The 21,254-nt window shown below is 27.2% G+C and overlaps 1 protein-coding gene across 5 annotated transcripts in view; it reads right to left on the bottom strand.

Annotated features, from left to right (window-relative positions):
- Window positions 1–2,590: 2,590 nt before the first annotated feature.
- Window positions 2,591–21,254, bottom strand: part of LOC107439259 (uncharacterized) — a 60,781-nt gene continuing 42,117 nt past the window's right edge. For all 5 annotated transcript variants that reach the window (XM_016051782.4, XM_016051783.4, XM_087160585.1 and 2 more), the window contains 10 exons: window positions 20,666–20,759; window positions 19,624–19,678; window positions 15,968–16,108; window positions 14,907–15,067; window positions 13,856–13,954; window positions 12,201–12,346; window positions 11,067–11,238; window positions 4,798–4,910; window positions 4,627–4,711; window positions 2,591–3,062 (listed from right to left, as the gene is read on the bottom strand). In XM_016051782.4, coding sequence (XP_015907268.2) covers window positions 3,009–3,062; window positions 4,627–4,711; window positions 4,798–4,910; window positions 11,067–11,238; window positions 12,201–12,346; window positions 13,856–13,954; window positions 14,907–15,067; window positions 15,968–16,108; window positions 19,624–19,678; window positions 20,666–20,759 — 1,120 coding nt within the window. In that variant the 3' untranslated portion in view covers window positions 2,591–3,008. The remainder of the gene's footprint in view (window positions 3,063–4,626; window positions 4,712–4,797; window positions 4,911–11,066; window positions 11,239–12,200; window positions 12,347–13,855; window positions 13,955–14,906; window positions 15,068–15,967; window positions 16,109–19,623; window positions 19,679–20,665; window positions 20,760–21,254) is intronic.

Raw genomic sequence — 21,254 nt, 5'->3', positions numbered from 1 at the left:
TAGAATGAACTTCTTGTGTGTCATACGTTTATTCTAGAAGAAAACTTTTTTTCTTTCGAATGTTTCTTTTTAACCTTGAATTTAATGGGACCAAACAGACGCCGAGTTAATGGTTTAGAAAGTATGATTTTACGGGCTATGTGCAATTTTGAACTTGTATCCATTTGATATTCTTCGGTATGCAAGTGGGCTATTGTTTCCTATTTAATTTTTCAGTGCTCCATTGAACGGGAATTAACTTAATTTAATTAAACGAATAAATTCGCGCAAAATAAAATTGTTTCAATTAATTTTATTTGTTAATGGAATTTATAAAATTAATTGTTTCAATTAATTTTATAAATGTTTGGGAAGAATATTTCTTTGGATTCTTTTCTGTCTTTCTTCAGTGATTAAAACTCTTGATATCTGAAATTCATACAATACATTTTCTTTCTCTTAACTTAACTTTTATTTCAAAGAGAAGTTTTTCTAAGCATAATTTTCTCTCTCTCCAGATTTTGAAATAAATATGAAAATGAATAGAAAATCTTACGCAAGCATTGCTCATATCACTTCTCCACACCTAATCAAATCATATATCCCCTCTCACTGCCAGGTGCTTACGTAATGAATATACGGCCCCAATCGACCAACCCAATCCAGAAATCAAGGAAACTCATAGATTAAACATTGGGGAAAACTAACTTCATGGAAGACTTATGATGGAACTAACCAGCATTTGCGTTACACGGAGATTAAAATCTCTAACCGTTAGATCAATGCGGTAGGAATCTAATCCAAGATTCCTCTACCACTAATGACATCTTGCGTCAGCACCGTGTGAGACAGGAGCAGGATTCGAACCTGAATCAGATTGATACGAGGTCTCCTTCTTAACTGTTTTATAACCGACGTTCAAAAGCCGACTCCATTTTGCGTGTGCCTATGTTCAACTTCGCAGTCTTGTCATTTTGAATCTAATCCAGAAGACAATGGAGCTTCCTTGATCAAGTATTTTGCCTTCGTGGAGGACTTTTTCGATGGAACTAAACCGCATTTGCGTTACATGGAGAGGAAAACCTAACACAATTAGTCTGGCGGTAAGAGGACTCTAACCCACAATTCATCTACCACTGAGGATATTTTACATCAATACTGTGGTCGGTAAGAGCTGGGTACGGAATTAGTATCGCCCAGCCATCGCTTGGTTTCGAATTTGGCTCACCTCATAGGGAAGTCATCGCTCTTTTACCTAAACAATTAGGGCTCTTATAACTGTGTGTGCAATGGAAAGAAAAAAAAATTCCGAAATTGGAATAGTGTCCTATTACTACTGAATGCGCCTTGCTGATTAATATATAAAACAAAACCCTAAACAGACATATAAATATATTTCCCGAATGTAGTTAAAAGCCACATGATTAACTTTCAAAAAATTTAAATGATTTCAAGTATTAGGAAGTTGTTGGGAAAAAAAACATGTACTTCAGAATCCTGCTTCATTATTTGAGGGAAATTTTTCTCTCGTCACAAGTAAAATCCAAGATGATGTATGTTAAAAACAATAAATATAAACAAAATAATACTGCTTGGTGAAACCGAGCAAATTTAAGGCAGAGAGTGCGATTCTTGTTCATCAGTGGCGCCATCTATGGCCAATAATTCGACTTCTGCCACATCATACGTCACACCTGCTTATAAGGCGGACCCATTCATTCATCCACAGATCGTAATTTTGACTTGAATCAGAGAACGATCGATCTCCAATCCAGTACCCCCAGAGGCATTGATTCGTTATGGGAACATGGAGGACTTTACGACCTGACAGAGTTTTAATGTGCATCAGTCACCAACTACACGGGGAGTCTTCGGCCGGCGCAGTACGAACCCACAAACATGGGCCCAGCGCCCTACCGACCAGGCTATCCTGGCCACACAAAATAATACTAAATACACTAATTCAAAAATTTTTTTCTTCACAACTATAAGCACTGCCTTAAACGTGACAATCATTATGCCATTACATATGTTGTAACAAAATTTTTTCACATTTAAAGAAATTACATTTTTCCTTAAACTGATAATTATTGCAGTCAAAGAGGTGTTTATGGTACTCACTAAGAGTTGAAATTGTATTTTTCAGCATAAAAGAGAAGCTTAGAACTTTTTTCCCTATCAGCTGCGACTTTTAACATTATAGACTAATTATAGTGAATATTTCCTAAAAAGACAAATCATAGTGTAATGAAGAATTAAGCTGCAACTTTTAAAATCATAGATTAATTATAGTAAACATTCCCTAAATAGGCTAGTCATAGTATTATGAATTTAAAAAAATATAGAATTCAATATTCTTACCCGAATTTACTCAAACGCAATTACTTAACTAAGTTTATATAAAAATTTAAGATTCAACTTTTGCAACTAAGTTTAGTTTATATTTAACTTAAACCTTCAAATTTACTTTTCAGTTATAAGTTTCAAAGGAAATAAATTTACCTTACAGTTAAAAGTCTAACAATTCTGAAAAAAAAAATCACTTGACTTTTTTAAAAACTTTTTATGATTTGAGATGTATGTTCAATAAATTCACAATAAAAACAAGCAATGCGACAAATAAAATATTTATTAAAAATCAGTTTACTTTTGACACTGATAGCTTTCTTTTATGGTTACAAAAGTATAAAATTCATCTCAAAATTCATGCATTTTTTTTTTACTATATTACAAAACTAAACTAATACTATAAAAGAAAGATTTCATTATATTGATAACTTATTAGTACTGTTTAAATTGTGAGCTGAAAAATTCAATTGTTATTTTTTATTATTATTGCAACATAATAACAGGCTAAACAAACAGTTTTAAAGAACAGTATTTAATTTTCAAAACAAAACGAACAGATCTTTTTAGAAAATTATTTAAATAAAAAGTGGAATGAAATGATTCCTGAGGTCCTCATGAAAAGAGAAAAATAATGATTCAATAGTGGATGACAGAATTTAAACAATGGTAGCTGCTTAATATCACAGTTCATGTTCAGCAACGCTCTGCCTTAAATAGTCATCATACAGTTGCCTCTGAAATTGAAGGAAAGAAATAATATTAATTATATAATAGCAAACATTAACAGGGCTGATTGTGTCTCAAAGTGAAAAACCCAGAAAATTTTAAGTGCAAAAAAATCTATATCAAGATATCAATTTATATACCATACAAGTTTCAAATTGAACTTAATTTTTTTTAACTAATATTTATAATTAAATTACTACTTACTAATGAAGAATAAGATACATTTACAGTAACTAACTAAAAAAAAAAACTTACTTCTTACAAGAATCGCGATATTAGATTTTAAAATTGCGATATTGAATTTTTAGATCGCGTGAATACGAAACCTGATGCGTAGTTTTTAAATTATGTATAAATACCAATCACAATACTGGATTTTAAAGACGAGTGAAAACAAATCGCAAAATTGAATTTTAAACTAACATGAATACGAATTACGATATGAGATTTTAAAAACGAATAAATATAAATAGAGATATTGAATTTTTGACTTGTGTGAATACGAATCGCAATGCATAACTTTAAATTACTTATATACGAAAATAGATATAACAATTGTATCAATAAGTTCCCAATTTTTAAGATGGTTAAGAATCAGCTAAATCAAAAGAATCACATGTAAACGTATCATTAACAGGATTTAGAAAAAGGTTTCAAAATTTCATATACGAAATTTTGAAATACGAAATTTCAATTATTTATATACGAAAATAGATATAAAAATTGCATCAATAAGTTCCCAATTTTTAAGATGGTTAAGAATCAGCTAAATCAAAAGAATCACATGTAAACGTATCATTAACAGGATTTAGAAAAAGGTTTCAAAATTTCGTCTCGGATTAAAGTTTTTGATTTGCAGAAGTACAGGAATATAGGGTCTTGAAATGCGCAGAATTCTGAGACATTCGTGGAAAAATCTCATGCCCTGCTTCAACTCGGAATTCCGGGGTACATTCGGAATACAATCACCCCTGAGTAGTTTTCAAAAATAGAATTTTTATTATTATTAACCTTTGAGTTTAAACAAAGGATATACGAATTATTTTTTTTATATAAATCACAAATATGTCTATTTATTGCTAAGGTAAATTAAAAATAGAAATAAAAAGCTGGCTCACCATGCAAGAGTAATAAATAAAAAAAGGGTAAAAAAGGAATAAACACTAGTGAAAATTAGAGCAAATACATAACTTACAACAACTTTTAATAATGAAATAAAATAATTACATTTAAAATCTTTCAGCTCAAAGGAAACAATTTTGAAGTTTCTTATTTACGTAAAATCAAGGTTAATTAACCAAACAATTTGGAAAAAAAATAACTGCCCAACTATTACAATTTTACAAACTAATGAAATTAAATGCCCAAAGACGTAATAGTACTAGCATTTTATTTTTGTAAAAGGTAAACAATAATTACAAAAGTTGTGATAACTCAGAAAAACTATATTACGGATTCTGATTTTGAATCATGAGCAATCCACTCTAATATGTTTTTTTAGAAAGTTCATTTTAAGATATAAAAAAATATGCCTAAAAAACACTACAAAGAAAAGAAAAAAAGCGCACATACTTTTCTATTTATCACTACATTCTGGAGATATTCTTTCCTTTCTAAGAGAGCCATTTTTTGCTTTTTGGAAAAAGTTGGCGTCAATCTGCAATAATAATATGACATTCATAAAAAGGAAATTACATATTTCAAAATATCAGATTTTTTTCTAAAAAAAACTTAGACACTTACCTGATGTACCAATGTGCCAACCCAAAAAATATTGCTACAATGATAATCACACAAATGGTTATAGTCAGATGATCATCATCAGATACTGAAGACCAGATGTATTCAAATGCTTTCTAAAAAAGAGAATTATGAATCATTAAGTGGTTAAGCAACCATTTAGAATCAATAATTTAGTTTCAAAGTAAAAGGAAAGCAAAACAAGGCCAAAGAAGAAAAAAGAAAGATAAAAACAAATAAAAAGTACATTTTGATTGCAGCAAATTTATCAAATCGATCGCAATAATTTTGTTTACGTGGTGCGGTATCAATTTTACATTTACTAATTTTAAAGGCATAAAATGGCAAAAACGATAAGAGAAAAAGAAAATAATGCAACTAAAGAACATTTAATATATTATATTGGTATTGCTAAGTAATGTTGTTTCATAAGGTTAAAAACATTGCACACAACTTTTGTTTGATTTTTAACGAGAGGATTGAAAAAAAGAACAATTGATCAAAAAATAATAAAATAAAAGTAATGTACAAAAATCAAATTACTATATGCAGGGCTCAGCACAACTTAATGCAGAAAAAGTAGTGAAAAAGGTGACTAAAATTTTTAAAAAAGTTACATATAGTGACTACATTAAAAACAATGTAAACATCCTGCAACATCTTAGTCCCTTAATATAACATAAAAAATTGAGCTAGATCAAGTATAACTGTTAAAAAACAATAATAATTATAATCAATTATAATGAAAATAAAAATTCATTCATTACATTACTTAACAGCAACTGAAATTTTTTGTAAAAATGTTCTCAATAAATTCACAAAATTTATATAACTAAAAAAAATAATAAATTACCAGCTTAACTTAAATTGAGATAATTTTTATTTTTAAACATAACAAAGATTAAATCACTATTAGTAATTAAGTCCTGAATTTTCATGAATTGATGTCATTAATGATATCAGTTATTTTAAGTGAGGAAATGTATCCATTATTTTGAGTTAGCCTTAAAATAACTCTCTATCAGAGCGGACTTCTTTTCTAGAGTTTTTTTAATGGCATCTCCTCTTTTTCTTTCTTCGTCTTCTTCCTTCCTTACTTTAGCAACACCTTGCAGTATTGCTTCTGCTAATTTAACTTCTTCGAAATTTCTGGTAATTTAAATTCTTCTAAAGCTCTCTGTCCGACACAAGTTTTACTTCTTCATTCATCAACCTTTTAACTTTCTTGTTAACATTGGGACAGTCACTCCACATCATCAACAATTTGGCTAGTGGAAGTTTCATTTCATCCATGACTTCTGCTAATGATGAAGATTTAATGAAAAAGAAGGTGGAATACTGTTAGGAAACATAGCTTTAATAGTTGCTACAATGCCAGAAAATGATGCTGCAAAATAATTTGATGCAACAATTTTCATTGCCCATATATGTTCAGCAACAGTAGCAGATTCCTTTTCATTATGAAGATAAATGGTACGGAGAGTGTTCGTTCTGCTACTTGCTTTTCCTCATTTGTAGATATGTTGTTTAACAAACGCAATTGAAGCGGATTCTTTTTAACGTCCATTTGTTCTTGATGCTTTTTTGTGCCGAGATATTGCTTGAAACCCCTTATTAGAGATATTCACAGTAGATGAACAGAAGATAGAATAATCATCGTGTTTCTTTCCCCATTCTGATATTTCTTTGTCTGTACCATCATCTTTCTTAAGACATATTGGATTAAATGTGCCCATCATTAACAGTTATAACCTAAAAAAAATTTAATAGTTTACAAACGACAATAAAAACAAACTTAATAAAATTTTGTGTAGGCATAAATAAATTATGAAAGAAAACATATTCAAAGAGAAAAAAACCCACTTATCTCCCACTCTAAAGCAGCTAAAAATTCAGTAATTTTAATTAAATAACCGAAAAATACAGTAGAGAATAAATTAATATATGCTTTATCAAACCCAAATTACAAGGAACACGTGAAACACATTTTAAAGTGAGGAAGAAAAAAAAGGGAAAAAATAGATCTCCTAAACTTAAAAAAAAAGGTAGAAAAATAACATTTAAAAGGATAAAAACATTTGCAAGTTTAGACAAGAAAAACAAGTTTAAAAAATACAAAATTCGCATATTTATTTTTTGATAATAATTAAAATCCCCAAATTAACTATTATAAAACAAAACCAATAAGTAAAAAACGCAATATATTCCATACCTAATTATATTGGGGGGGGGGACGATAAAAGGAAAACATTAATCTAAATAAAAACATCAATTAAAAATTATCGAACGAAAATGATATCTAAAAAAGGCACTAACATAAATATTAAAACCTAGAACAGGACAAGATATTATAAGATCAACGGAATTAAAAAAAAAAAAAACTTAATGATAAAATTTATGAAAAAGAATTAATTTATTGAGTACGAAATTTATTTTAAAAAGAAAAAACAAAAACAAAAAACTCAACACAGTGGAATCAGAAAAACAGGATCAAAATTAAGAAAACTGCTATCTGCTTCATAAAATAATCGTCTGCTTATATTAACAAATAGTTATATGCTTAAATTAATAAACAATCTTTTCCTTTTATATTTATTTTTCATAAAAAGACTATTTTTAACGAAAGGAGATAACGATTCCACATCAAAAAAAAAAAAAAAAAAAAATTGCTAATGATACCGCATTTCTAAAAAATCAGAATTTATTCAATAAAAAAATATTGTTTTGTTAATCGATGAATATAATTGGTGATTAAAAAACTTCCTGTTCGTAATAAATAACGCATTATCCGAAATAATAAAATAATTCATAATAATAAATCAAGGATAACAAAAACTAAGTAACTCAAGTGGATTTAAAATAAATCTCACATTTCACCTTTAAATTCAATACTCTTAGACAGAAGTTTCAAGTTCCTTAACTCCCGACATTCATTGATATGCGTGTGCAATGCATTTTCCACACCCCCTCGTAAATCTGAGAAAACGAAATCGGCATGCCACTCCTTTAAGTTTGATTGACGGCAGCTTATCAGAAAAACAACAAACACACAGGAGAAAATAAAACATTTATCCCCTCTCTGCCCCCTCTCGATCTAATAATCTTCAAATAAAAAAAAATTATTATTGGAATATTGCTCATTAAATTTAAAAAAAATGTCTTTCAAAGTAGATATTGAAAAATTAAATAAATAGATAAAATACTCTCAATTAGATACTGAGAGCTAAACGCATTAGTATTGCAAACCAGTTTCTGATCGAATTCGCGCTAAAAAAAAGTAAATTAATTCTAAATCTTGGTAGTAATTAGTACATCTTTCATTGAATCAAAAAAGTTTAATTTCTGTAGAACCATACTCAATTTTTTTACGTCATTTATTTCGATATGTATAATTTTTTATATTAATTATCTAATTTAATTTTAATATACCGGCATAATAGCTAAAAAAATTTCTTTCCGAATTTAAAATATTATTCATTTTTTTCGATTCGCAGAATTATTCTTAAAATTATTTATTAACTTCCTAATCTAAAATATTATTCATTTATTTCAATAATTTCGATTAGCAAAGATTTTCTGCTAATTTAAAAATAAAATTTCTAATTAAAATATTCATTCATTTCGATTTAAAAATAAAACACCTATAATTGCGTATTAATTTTCTAACCTAAAATATCCATTTATTTCGATGGAAAAAAAACATTGTTTTAATAACGTATTAATTTTCTTATTTAAAATATTCATTTATTTCGTTCAGTTATCTCCATTTAAAAGCGAAATTCGTAGCTGCCGCGATCGTGAAAGAACAAAATCAATTATTGGACGAACTCTTAATTAGTTAAATTTAAATAATTTAGCAGATTCGATTGCAAACCTTATTAAATAATGGCGTCGACAAGTATATAATTAGGAATCAATAATAACATATATTTATATGTTGTATTATATTTATTTTAAACAATGTTATTATATTTACATAAATATATAAAAATACATACCTTGTATTAGAAAAACAAGTCCCATGCATCCAGCGTATACTAGAAAATGAAATTCCAATTTCCATAAAATTCCAAAATCCAAAGCAGAGCAAACGAAAGTAGGTGATGATGAACGAACCAGATGAAGAACGTGAAATTTCTAACTGTGACGTCATATAGCATTTGAAACTCCTTACGCTGATTTCGCGAATCAGCAATTTTATTGGCGCTTTACCATCACCCATTTGGGTGAGGCACTAGGACAGGACAATAAGGGGGAGAGGAAAGCAAAGTTTTTTATGGGATTGAAAAAGGAAAATTGAGGAACGCAATTAAAAAAAAGTGAGATAAGTGACAAGGGCTTAAAAATAGTAAATAAAAGTTACTATTTTTTTAAGATAGTGACTTTTAGTGAGAAAAGTGACTCGCGCCGAGCCCTGTATATGCAAAAAAATAATTAATAAAAATTTGAAAGTTCTAGATAGCAAAACTGATAGCAGAAATTGCAGTTTAATTGACAAAAACCATAATTTCGCACTAAGTTAATGATACCCAAATAAACCATATTAACGAGTACTTAATCTTTACCAATCAATGAATTTAAAGATTTATCTGATTAATTTTTAAACTTTTTGTGAAGGTTGCCATAGAAAACACTAAGCAGTATTTATTTTTTGACAAGTATGAAAATGCAACAAAGAATTGGAAAACAAAAAAATTAGTCTAAACAGAAAATGATAAATAAGTAGAATGCTGTGAATTTGAAGAATCTTGCACATAAAATAAATAAACAAAACTAAAGTAAACACATTTAAAAAAAACGTGTGTGAATAAAAATTAAGATGACAAATTGGTATGTAGAATTAACAAACAATATATTTGCTTAAATGCAGCTCTATGAAAAGATATGTATAAAGTTTAACACTAAATAATAGTTTATGTAAATTATACCGCGTTTCTATAATCTAATATACCGGTCAAAAAACAAAACATTTGAAATTTGTTCAAATAACCTCTGAATAATGAAATGCTTCCAACCTAGTTTAAATCAATAAAAATAAAACTATTAATAACCTTAGATAGTAAAACAGATGGCAGAAACTTCAGTTGGATTGATAAAACCATTTGTTTTATAAAACTTAACTAGTGAGTGTTCTTATTAATAAGAAAATGTTTTTTTTAAAAAAAAAAGTCAATTGCTAGCACTTTTATCTTTATCAATTTGTAGTGATTTTGACACTATTTATGTCACGATTACTCACGGCAGCAGATGACACTTACTTTAAAACATAAAGCAAAGGGGAAAAAAAAAGAGAATGAAAAAAAAAAAAAAACAGTTTGTTTAATATAGTTTGTCAAACAAAGCACTATGAAAATAAGTAGTAGCTTGTTAAATAAGTCTTGTCTATCTGCAATTTAGTACATAATACTATACATCAATTTATAGTTTCATTTAAGTACTTTTTACTTTTTTTTAATAATTAGATGAAATGAAATTTTCTGGCAATGTGAATATTTAACAACAACCTAAGAAAAAATAAAAAAATAAAAATAGTAAAAAGGATAATAATGAATCCAAATGAAATTTTTTAGATAGTTGCTTAATATAAACTTTAGCTCACATTTGATCAACAAACCAACATTGAATTTTTCAAGATCATACAAATTTTAAGAATATTATTGTTTATGGAGATGTTTTTTTGAAATATGCAAATGCATAACTTTAAAAAAAACTATCAAGAAGAGTTAATTACTATATATTGCATTCAACAAATTTACCATTTCAAAACAAATAATATCAAAATAATATAATGCTGGTAAAATTTTAATTAGATTGATTTAAAAACAACACCCTATTCAGTGATGTATTATTTCAATGTTAAAATCTTTTCAAACTAAACAAAAATGAAATTCATAGTTAAATTATTGAAAAGGCAAACCAGAAGCTCAAATTATGGAAATAGAATAGGTATTGCTTTATTTTTATTTTAACAGATTCATAAACTATTATTTACTATAAAATTATTAGTGAAAGTTGCAAAAATGTACGTCATGCTTTTTTTTCAAATTGGTAGTTTGGAAATAAACTGGAATGCATTCTCAATTTAATATCATATATCCCAAATAGATTATTAAGCTTATGAAACCTAGAAATATCACAGTATTGTAACTGAACAGAAACATAACTGAACAAGGATGAAATATTAAATTAACAAAACACATACAGCTGCTACAATGTTTATTATCAAATAAAATGAGAGATTTGAATAAAAAATAAATCAAGATACAACTTACTAGGTACATAGTTAAAACTTCGGCTAAACTCGGTCCTATGATTCCTCGTAAAGTGTCGATGGAAGACCCGGACAGCAGAACACCCAGGAAGTAGCAAAAGAGCATGACAATGCCTGATACACCAAACATTAGTCCTTTAGCTCCCGATACAAAATTTCTAGATTGATTTTGCCTAAAAATATACAAAGACATGCTTGATTAGCATCAAATTATGTAAGAGAGATAATCAGTATAAAATATATTTAAATATTTGAAGAAAAAAAATTAAATACTTTAAAATAACACCTCTGTATGGATCTTCCTTTGAGACCAAACCACTATAGAAAAATGTGTTTCTACAAGAAACATTTACTCAGCACATATTTTTTATTTGTTGGAAACACACAATTTAAAATATTAAAAAAAAAAATTTTTTTTTTGATAAACATAAATATACTTCTACAGTTTTAAAATAACCCATAATAAAATAAGAATGTTTGAAATTTTTTAAATGAGCCTTGACATTTTTTTAACGATAACGAAATGAGATTCATGAAAATGAATCTTTCTTCGCTTATGACAAGCAGATCATGAAAAAATTAAAATAAGTATTGGAATTTATCAGGACCATCTAAAGATAAAATTTTGTTATGCTAATTTATGGCAAGTGAACTTAAAAGAGCTCAGGTGGGAGGTGTTATGAATTTCTACTAGACCAAAAGAAGGTGATGTCACTTGCATGGCAGGCAATGGATGGCTTATTGGGAAGCCCTAAAAATAACATAGCATTATATGGTTTGTTTTTATTGTTAATAAATTAGTTTGTTATCAAATATGACCTCTTTATTCAATGCACTCATTCACCACTGAATAATTCTGACTAGTACTATGCATTAACTGTAGTTCTTAACATAAATTTAGATGAGATAATCGCAGGTTCTACAAAGCTCTAACCAGATATTCAACTGAAAGCAAGGCACATATTAAAATACACTTGATGACATAAATTCTCATAAAAAAGACTAAGCATAGCCAGTTATAAAAATTAGGGCTCTCATGAGGCTTTATCTCAATTTTAATGAATTGTTTTTTTTTAAAAAAATATATAATTTACAGCAAGCAAAAAGAAGAAAAAAAAAAAGAAAAAAGACTCACTGGTTATATCTGATTTTATCTTCAATAGCCTGCTCAATTTTGTGACAATCATACTCCAAAGTGTTGAGCGTGTTTTGAACAGTCCTATTAATTGTCTTTTCTATTTCCTTGCACACATCTTCAATTTGATTAGCACATCGGACAGGCTGAAATATAATTAAAAATTAATCATCAATTGCATGAATGATAGAGAGTGCATCATAAAGGAAAGAGATTGCCAACAACTATGCTATTTGTTAAGCCTCCTCTTAAAAGATAATCTTTAACATTAAATATTGATTCAAACTATCGAATTACAATGTGTAATTATGTTTCCTGTTAAGTTATTAGCTTGTTTCAAAAAGAAATTGAATAAACAGTATTTTAAAATTTTTTTAGGTAAGTTAAGGTAAATTATTAAGGTAAGGTAAAAATATTTTAATGCAGGCACATTTTGTGGTAAGCAATAAAATGAAATTGAGGTAATAAATGCTAGATATTTTTAATTTTTTTATAGATATTTCCAACAACATAGTTTATTTATTTAATTTCAACCTTTGCCTCTAAATTAATAAATTTTTTTCTGTTTTTAAATTTTTTCTTATTGCTTTTCGAAATTTTGTTCAGAATAGAAATTTCGTTTATCTGGAAATTGAACCCTTTTACATATTTTTAATTTAAAAAATATAAATCCTTCAAAAAACTCTCTATTTCTCACCTTTTAATTTTGTAACATTAAATCTAACAACTCCTGAAAGATATAGTTTTTATGTCTATTTTTTTATACCACCATCCACAAAAACAGATTCTAAAGTAATTACAGAGTCAGAGTTCCAAAGTAATTATAGAGCAGGTTTTCCACAAAATCGATGAAAAAATTCTAGACATACATATCTCTGGTCACAAAATGAATCCATTTTGCTAAAATTACGAATAGAATTTTTATAATTTCATAAAACAGGACCTTTCACAAAAATATCTGGACTAATTACCATTTTAACTACTGTTTGTTACTACATTACCATAAAATTACTTTAAAGGCAGAATTATTTATTAAAAATCTATAATTATTATTATATATATTTATATTTTTTTGGAAAGTAGGAACTAGATAGTTTTTAAAAATTTACAATTCTAAATCGTGTGAAAGTTTTTAACTGTAAAGATGATGAAATGCAAAATGTGCCCCACTAGCTCTGTTAGAGAATTAACCCATTTTAAGACAGTAATTTAAAAATAGGTGGTGTTAAAAATCGTAATATCTAATTTGTAAAATAATTACAGAGAATTTTAAAATTTATGATAATATACAGCATTTTATAATTGAGGTCACTAACGATATAGTAGTCAAAATTAGATTAATTTCGACATTTTAAGAATTATTTCAATTATAACTTTAAAAAAATTCCAGATTAATTCTAAGGTAGGTCATAGCAGGCAGAAAGCTAATTTCTTCCATAAATTTCGCAAGTAAAGAGTGACAGTAGTGTTTGATGCACTATCTGAAAGTGAAATTAAACAATATGACAAAATTTTAAGATACATATACAAAAATTTATATAACTTTTTAACACAAAAAATACTAGATGTAAAAAAGATAAAAATAATTCATTTTTACTAATTATTAATTATAATTAAAGCTCTGCAAATATAAATAACAACAAAAAAAAACTTACTCTATTTGGATTGGGTATATAAATTGTGGACAAGTCTAACCCTGCCCTATTGAGTGTTGGCCTTTTACATAATTCTTGAACAATTTGCATCAGAACTTTCTAGAAAAAAAGATTCTTATACATTATACGGCAAATAAAACAATCATCTTGATTAAATATAGAATTAAAAGGGGAAAAAATTAAAAACATTTATAATTCTGTAGAATATAAATTTTATTATCAATTCAAAACAATAAATTGTCTCATGAAGAATTTTTTTAAAAAAACTACAGTAGAATCCCGACTATCCGAGTTTCCGCTTTATCCAAGCTATCAGATATTTCAAGGATTTTTATTGTTCTAGTTTATAATTTGATTTTTAAAAAACCTGAATTTTATCTTCTAAACACTCAGGAAAACGAAATCCAACAACGTGATTCGATGAAATTATCATTAATATTGTTAATAAGGAAATGAATCAAGCGAAGATGATGAAGACAGTGATGATAAAAATCAACATATAAAAATCACTCATACAGATGGATTAAAGCTATCAAAAGTGTTATTAATTATATAGAACAAGAGACGATGCCAGTCTTTCTGTTATCCCCCCCCCCCAAAAAAAATATGGCAAATCATTGCTGGAGAAAAGCACCAAAATAATGTAAATCAGAAAACAATTGATGACTTTTATAAGTAAAGACTCTTTAATTCTCGTATAGTATGCTTCTTAAATGTTTTTAAGTAAGCTTTTTAATTAGAATAAGAATTGTATGTGGTGCACTCGTATAAATTTTGTACTTGTTAAATATATCACATTTATGCCTACTCTTTTCTTTCCCCTTTATATACTCTTTGCTTTAACCGAGTTTTTCGATTTTCAGAGTTAGTAGTGATCCACATTAACTCGGATAATCAGGATTCTACTGTATATACAAAAGGAAAAGAGGTAAAATTGATAGGGTGTCTCAGAGTCATGAAACCTGTATTTAACTAATGTTAAATGCAGGTTTCTTCAGAAATTTTTTCTTCTTCAAAAAACAGAATTGTTTTAATAACAACTGATTTCTACCTGTCTATCAGTTTCATTACCAGCCTCATCAGCTTTACTCAGGTACAATTTGATTTTATCACTATGTTTAGCACTCAGCGCTTCTACTACATTCAGAGTGCGCTTACGAAGAGCTTGGCCAATGGGGTCGAAAAAGACAAAAATCAAGTCGGCTATATTTCCTGAAAGGAGAACCGAAGTATTCTTTTAAAATAAATATTAGTAAAATGAAAATACAAGATAGGCATGATAAATAAACAAAAAAGATGAATTCATTTTAATTAAATTACTAAAGATGAATATTAATGGTATTCAGTAGAGCTGCAATTAATGGCAGTTATTAAATGGAAATGGGCAGAAGGAAACAAATTTTGTCAAATTGAAGTTTCAATAGATTATATATCACATTAAATTAGAACTTATCCATTAATTTTATTTAAAGTACAAAAATCACAAATTTATTTGATAAAATATTAATTAAGAATTAAAAAAAAAAGTTTGGGAAATTTTTAAAATACAAAGTGACTGCAAAAAGTATCGAATTGCTCTACTTTACGAAAGGATACATTTTAATCGAAATCATATCAAATCAGAATTATACATTTAAAAAGATATCCTTGCCAGAAAAGTTTGTTCTTGATGCAATTATAACACATGGTAACATTTACTTTATGCAAATATATACATATATGAAAATATACTTTATATATTTATATCATTTTTTATTTATTATATATACTACACATTACAAATATTAAGCTGGAAACAATTGATTAATTAAAATTTGATTAATTGAGATTCTAAATTTTCAAATAAAATTTGTGCATACTTTTTGAGATACTTACTCAATAATGATAATTAATGAATTTACATTAGAGTCTTAATATGGTGTATATTAATCTAATAATAAATATCCTTCTCTTTTCATTCTGCAAAATAATTTGAACAAAAAAAAGCATTCTAAAAAACGTTATGTGGAAGATCAATTACAGCAATATTGTTAAATTGAAACAACATCAACTTATATATATAAGCTTAAAGTATTACTACCTACATATTCAATTGAAAATTAAAATATGTACCTAAAAATTGTATGGCCTTATTAACATCAAAAGGATAATTCATTTCCCCATCGACCAATCCGGGTGTGTCAATAAAAGTCACGAGACTGAATTTTTTCTGTTTAGATGTAGAGATTTCTGTCGAGATAAAATCCAAGAGACCTGAAAAAAAGAAACAAAAATATGTAACTATGAGCGAATTCTTTCAGTTTTCTAGGAAGAATTATTTTTATTCAATGCTGTACTGAAGTTTAAGCTCTTATATTTTTTTTAATTAATTTAATAAATTTGATTCAAATTAATTTTGACCATTTATAATAAATAATTTAAACATCAAGGTGGCTAAAAACACTCAGTAAAAATAAATTATCCTGGGTTTTGTAACTGAATGCATAAATTTTATTATTAATTTCTTAGTGAAGTCCTTTTTAAGCAGATAAAATATATGGCAGAACACTTTTACTTACAGTCAAAATTGTCAAAAATAATGCCAAAAAAAAAACTAAGTTATTACAAGAATAAATTAAACAAACATTAGGTAGAAAAATTCAGGTGAAGGAATGTAATTAATGACACAAGCATTTTATTTTAAACTACTACTATTTATGATACATGCGGAGGTCTCTGTAAGAGAAACTTTTAGTCACTGAAGAAAATATTTGAATAAAACTCTAATTGAAACGACACATTTTTGAAAATAGAGAGAAAAAAACTTTGATTTTGATAGTGATTAATATTTTAATAAATATTAAATTATTTTTTAAAAAATATTTTTCAAAATTTATAAATTTTTATAAAATTCTATAAATGTAATAATATAACTGAATTGATAAAATAAAATGCTTCTTAAGTAGATATTTATTTATTGATATAAATTGAACTAAAATCTAGTTAGTGCTAGATAATATGTTTCAAATTTTTGTACTAATTATTTTTTTGGAAAAAATATTATTTTTAAATGCTTACATTTAAATTGAGTTTGGGAGCTTACATAGTATTGTAATTGAATTCCATGAAATTTTAATACTGATAAAATAGAAAATTTTTTTTAAAACTCTGTGAGCACGTTAAACATACATATTAATGGCACAAAAATCATTTGATATTGTGTTTAGGTGCTCATGTGCTCAAAATTTAGGTGCTCAAAATTTCAGCCTACAATTATTAATGTAATATTAATTTCACCAATGCTAGTAAAAACATGTCTAGAAAAAAAAATGCAAATGTTAGCAGCTATGAAAATGCAGGAAATATGTGAAATAATACTACAATGAAAAATTGGTAACCTGAAACATCATTGAAAATCATTTGAAATTGGATTAATCAATCATGTAGATTTATTTACTATAAGTATAGATCAAATTCGCTTGAACAAAATTAGAATCAGGTATTAACCTTTTAGCTGTCAAGTTATTTTGATGATTTGGATACATAAATTTTAATTTTTTTTCGTTCTTTTCCCCCCACAAAAATCAAATGTTTGGTACAAAATAAAATATACATAGTTGAAAATTGATATTTTGAATAACATGCATAAAAATTTAAAGGTTTCGTAGTCACTGCCAATTCGCTTGATGCGACTGCCACTCAGCGTAGCAGCGGTAAAGTTCGCTTCTTGTGGAGCATTGTTTTCTAAAAAAATTAATAATCTATATAACTTTTCAAAAAACTGGATGCCATTTTGCAACAAAAAAAAATGTCTTGCACTTTGAACATAAACCTCTATCATTTAAAACCACCAGTAAAGTGCTGTCATCTAATGTTCTAATTTACGCCTAAAATAGCTTTTCTTGAGATAAATTCAGGTTTGACAAAGCGTAGAAGCCGGAACGAACTTCTCCCTATATATATTCGAGTATAACAATATGCACTCAACAAAACAAAAAAATTACTCCTGAGTAATACTCGGATGCGACAGTTTGAAAGACCAGCGTTGTGCCTAAGATTATTCCAGGTATGACAGTTAAAAGAAATTCAAGCTAAGTAAACACGGTGAAAGGTTACTTATGACCACAAGTTTGATATCACACAAACATTTCTCAATCCCATAAGAAAAAAGGAAGTTTATAATGCAATACTTCAAGTAATGAAGTGACAGAATGTGAATCTCGTAATGTAAAGTGTTGCAACTCCATGGAGCCATCCAGGTTACTTCAGTATAGATGAAGAGATCCAGGCAGTGTTGAATAAACAGTAAAAAGAACAGCCCTTCACAGGGCAGCTGGCAATTATAAAAAAAGCTAGCAACCCGATGATGGACTGCTCTTCTTACAATAAATCAGGGTTCTTCAGCATCTTAGACTGAGTGGCAACTTTTCCATCCAAGTCTTTGTGTATAAAATATTTAAAAAAAAAAAAAAAAAAAAAAAAAAAAAAAAAGCAGACATAAAAACAACGTAACCAAGAATTAATAGAGAATCTGGGAATAGGCATTTGAATCCGATGTATATCTGCATTGAAATTTATAAAAAGAGGTATCAGCTCAGGTACGGTTTGTGCCAGTCTTTAATTTCAGAATTTTTTATTAATTAAAATAAAAAGATATTGGAACAAAACATTTAAATCAATTGAACAGGGTGCGTCGCCAAATTTTTCAACAAAAAATAAGCACCTTTGAAGCACTTAAAAAATATTTTTAATCACTTTACAAAAAAAGAATAAAGCATAATTGTGATATGAATAAATAAGAAATATTTCTTTCTACTGATTAAAGTCTTTAATTTATAAACATAAAATCAACAAAATGCACAATTCTTTTCAAAGAAAGTACATAATCATGATAAAATAACTTGTTTCTGATAAATACTGCAGAGAAAATTGTGAAAATCAAGCTTTTTCTGTAATTTATGACGACAATCGACACAGCAAGAAAAAATCACATTTTGCAAGATAGAAAATTAAGCGCTTTTTACAAACCCCCAATAAAAAAAGCACCTTTAAGGACTTTTAAAAAACGTAAATCAAAAATAAGCACCTATAAGCACTTTTTAAAAATGCTACACATCCAGTTGAATCATCAAATAGAAATAGAATCATATTGAAATCATGCATTACTAGAAAATAGAATTTTTTTTTTGACACAAATACAAAATCAGTACAAAAACAAAGCCTACGGTAATAAAAAAATTCACTTTTAAAGACATAACAGTTTAAAAAATAATAATAGTAGAGTTTTTAATTTAGTGTTTCCTGGAATCAATAATAATGAATTCATTCTACGGTGAAATAGTAAAAAATGTTGTTAAGTCTTAGAACAACTAATTATAATATGAAATAAAACTAAGCAGTCCTTAAAACAGAGATAAGACAAATTTATTTACATAAATTAGATCACTTAGGTAATTAAATAAGTAAAAAACACAATTAAAAGATGTAGAATACAAAAATACTTTACAGCAGATATAAAAACAGAATTAAAGTTTAAAAAAAAAGCTTTATTGTATTAACTAGAATTCATTAAAAGACATAAAAAGGAATTATAGAAGAAAGCAGGAAGTCAAAACACCTGTTAGAATCATTGACCTGCATCTGAATGTGCCTGCATGACTGAACAGATGTTAAATAGACCTGATCTTGAAAATACATACACTAATGGCTCATTAATTTTTTTTCAAGGTTTTTTATTTTGATTAATTTACCTAAAATAAAAAGGTGCAAGAAAGGAAATTAGACTTTACCTTTTATTTTCTCTAGAGGTTTAAAGTGCGGGTACAGATGCAAAGTGGCATTGCCCTAAATTAAAAATAAAATTTCACTCCTATATTAATATATAAATGATAAATACATAAATGATAAATATACATAAAAGAAGAAAAAAGATTTTAAAACAAAAAATTACTAAAAATCTTAAAAATTAGGAAATTTAACAACAATATATAATCTTGTCATCAGCTCACACATTTATATCCAAAAAAGTGCCGTCTAATATTGTATTTATTAGTGGTCAGAAGTAGCACTTTATATCAGTGAAACTACTATGGTCAAATTATGTATCATGGGGCTATTTTGACTATTTTTCTAGGATTTAAATTTTAATTTGAGAAAATCATGCACACATCTAAGAAAAGTTAGGGAACATGAATAGAAATTAAAAATCTGTTTTAATGAAGCATAACAAAAAATCATCATCCAGATCTGCTACAGAATTTAGCACTGTCGATCAAGTGTTTAATTTTATTATAACAATGCTATGAAAGTTAGGGAGAAAACAACAGATAAACTAGAATTGTGTGAGTAATAATAGAAATCATCTAAACAATATTAATCCTGATAATATGATAACCTGAAAAATAAAGAGTTTTAATATATAAATTTAATGGGTAAAAAATGGTTTATAAAAATAAATTAAAAAGGGAAATCTTTTTCACTCATCTTAATAAAATAGTTGGTATACTTGAAAGAAAAACAGTAATGCCTTTAATACCAACAAACACATTTTCCATACTTTTTATACAAAATATACAAGTATAATATTTCTAGTAATTAACTGAGGTATAAAACCGAAGTTTCTAGGAAAACTTGCTTGACACAAATCCTATCATGCAATTGAAATTGTCAAATTATAATGTACTAATAAAAAATTTTTTTTTAAAAAAAAGTTATTTCAGAAGAGATAACTTGAAGTTTGCAAGTAAAAGTCATTAGTTTAGAAAGCAAAATTTCCAAAATATAATTTAAGTATTTATAACAAAAATAATTAATAAGTAAATGCTTACTTACAGTTAATGTTTCTCGTTTTTTCCCACTTGTCACAAAAGCAAAACCTTGTGTTTCAATAGCAACACCTGTTTTCAAAATATGCTCTTCTATGTACCTGAAAAAACAATGAAATTTGAATACAAAATCAGAAGAAAAAAATTTAAAGTTCTTTTAAAGCTTATTTAAAAAAATTTGACCGTCGATTGACCATTTTTCTAATGTTAGAACACAAAAGAGGCTACAATAAAAAGTGCTAAGTTATTGTCCTTAACTTACATTTCGGTCTTTCTGCTTACTCTTTCTACTTTAGTATAAATAAAATACAAAACAAATAAGACATTGATTCCTTTTAAGATATACAGCAATAGTTGCAGAGAGGGATGTTGAAAAAAGTTATGTGTCCTATGGGAAGCGAAATTTTTATTCAAACTCGCTAGAAGAATATTTTTGCAAGTCAATAGTAGTATTTTTTCACTAAAAATAAATGGTCATGGAAAATAATCGATCATTTGATTATAGTTGCTTATCTGAATACAATCATTTCATTTTCTTTCTTGTAATTATTAAGCTAGTGCTAATGTTTCATTTTTAAATTTTTTAATACACTAAA

The sequence above is a fragment of the Parasteatoda tepidariorum genome, chromosome 4 (assembly GCF_982258835.1).
Source record: "Parasteatoda tepidariorum strain Cologne lab strain chromosome 4, Ptep-v5.0, whole genome shotgun sequence".
NCBI classification, from domain to species: Eukaryota; Metazoa; Arthropoda; class Arachnida; order Araneae; family Theridiidae; genus Parasteatoda; species Parasteatoda tepidariorum.
The sequence above is the reverse complement of the archived record's forward strand: the minus strand, read 5'-3'. Positions and strand labels throughout refer to the sequence as shown.